The 1147-nt window shown below is 47.9% G+C and overlaps 1 protein-coding gene across 1 annotated transcript in view; it reads right to left on the minus strand.

Moving 5' to 3' along the window:
* The window catches only part of LOC118430270 (adhesion G-protein coupled receptor G7-like), a 35258-nt gene extending 34443 nt beyond the window's left edge, over positions 1-815 (minus strand). The window contains exon 1 of the mRNA XM_035840999.1: positions 275-815. Coding sequence (XP_035696892.1) covers positions 275-404 — 130 coding nt within the window. The 5' untranslated portion in view covers positions 405-815. The remainder of the gene's footprint in view (positions 1-274) is intronic.
* Between the last annotated feature and the right edge of the window lie 332 nt (positions 816-1147).

Genomic DNA, 1147 nt, shown 5'->3' on the forward strand with positions numbered 1-1147 from the left:
ACACACACACACACACGCACACACACACACGTTGCATATACACACAAACACACACACATACATACACATACACAGGAATACACACACAAACGCACACACACATACACACAGACAGACACACGTGCGCATAAACATACGAGTTATCCTGTGGACCCTGCCCCCTGTATACACACACACATACGCACACATTACGTACTCACACATACACACACACACGCACACAAACACATAAGCATAACAAGGTAACGATATGGACGTTGCAGTGCAGCCATACCTGCTATTCCACGGTACCCGCCAAACACAGACAGCAAGAGCAGTGCCCTCAGACAAAGGTGCGGTGCCTTTCTCAAGTTCAACCCAACAGCGGCGCCCAACCGGTTTGTCATGGTGCATGTATCGTACATTGACAAATCGTCCCGTTATGGGAGAGGCTATCTTGGATCCTTGTCTGCGGTTCGTGCTGTCACAATCTTAGCGAGTTGGTAGAACACGAACAAAGCAGACTATAAGTCGGCGATCTGGGTAACGTTCCGGCCGTGACTTTGCATGTGTTACGCAGGTCACGCAGCGGTCACGAGACATCTGATTTCCTAGAATTGAACTTGAGTCAGTTTCCTATCCGGCCGTCTTTGGAAAGGAGTGAATCAATGCTTCGTACACAAAGTCAAACATGTCAAATAGGGTTACCGGTTCAGTAACTTAACAAGGATGAATGATCATGGGTTCCCTTGTCATTAAACACGAGTCAGTTTCCTGTCCGTCCGTTTCTGGAAAGGAGTTACTTTGTACACAAAGTCAAATAGATTTAGTCAACCTGAGTGTTCAGGGTTTCCCTTTTCATGGAACATGTGCTGGCAGTTCCCTATCCGGTCGTTCTTGGAAAGGAGTTACTCAGTACTTTGTACACAAAGTCAAATAGGGTTCAGTTAGTGTCAGGCACAATTGGTGTTTTGTGGTAAGGTGATCTTGTGGTCAGGGTTGACAGAATCTAAACGGTCTAGGCTCTGAACCCTAAAGGTGGACTCTCATTGCACTTGCGTTAGGCCTACGTCACATTACCCAGGGTGTCCGCGCGGTGTCTAACCGATGTAGGCCCCTGCCGGGCTCTGAAGCCGGGTAGACATCGCCTCACATAGTCACAAATCAT

Source organism: Branchiostoma floridae, chromosome 14, assembly GCF_000003815.2.
Source record: "Branchiostoma floridae strain S238N-H82 chromosome 14, Bfl_VNyyK, whole genome shotgun sequence".
In the NCBI taxonomy this organism is placed as follows: domain Eukaryota; kingdom Metazoa; phylum Chordata; class Leptocardii; order Amphioxiformes; family Branchiostomatidae; genus Branchiostoma; species Branchiostoma floridae.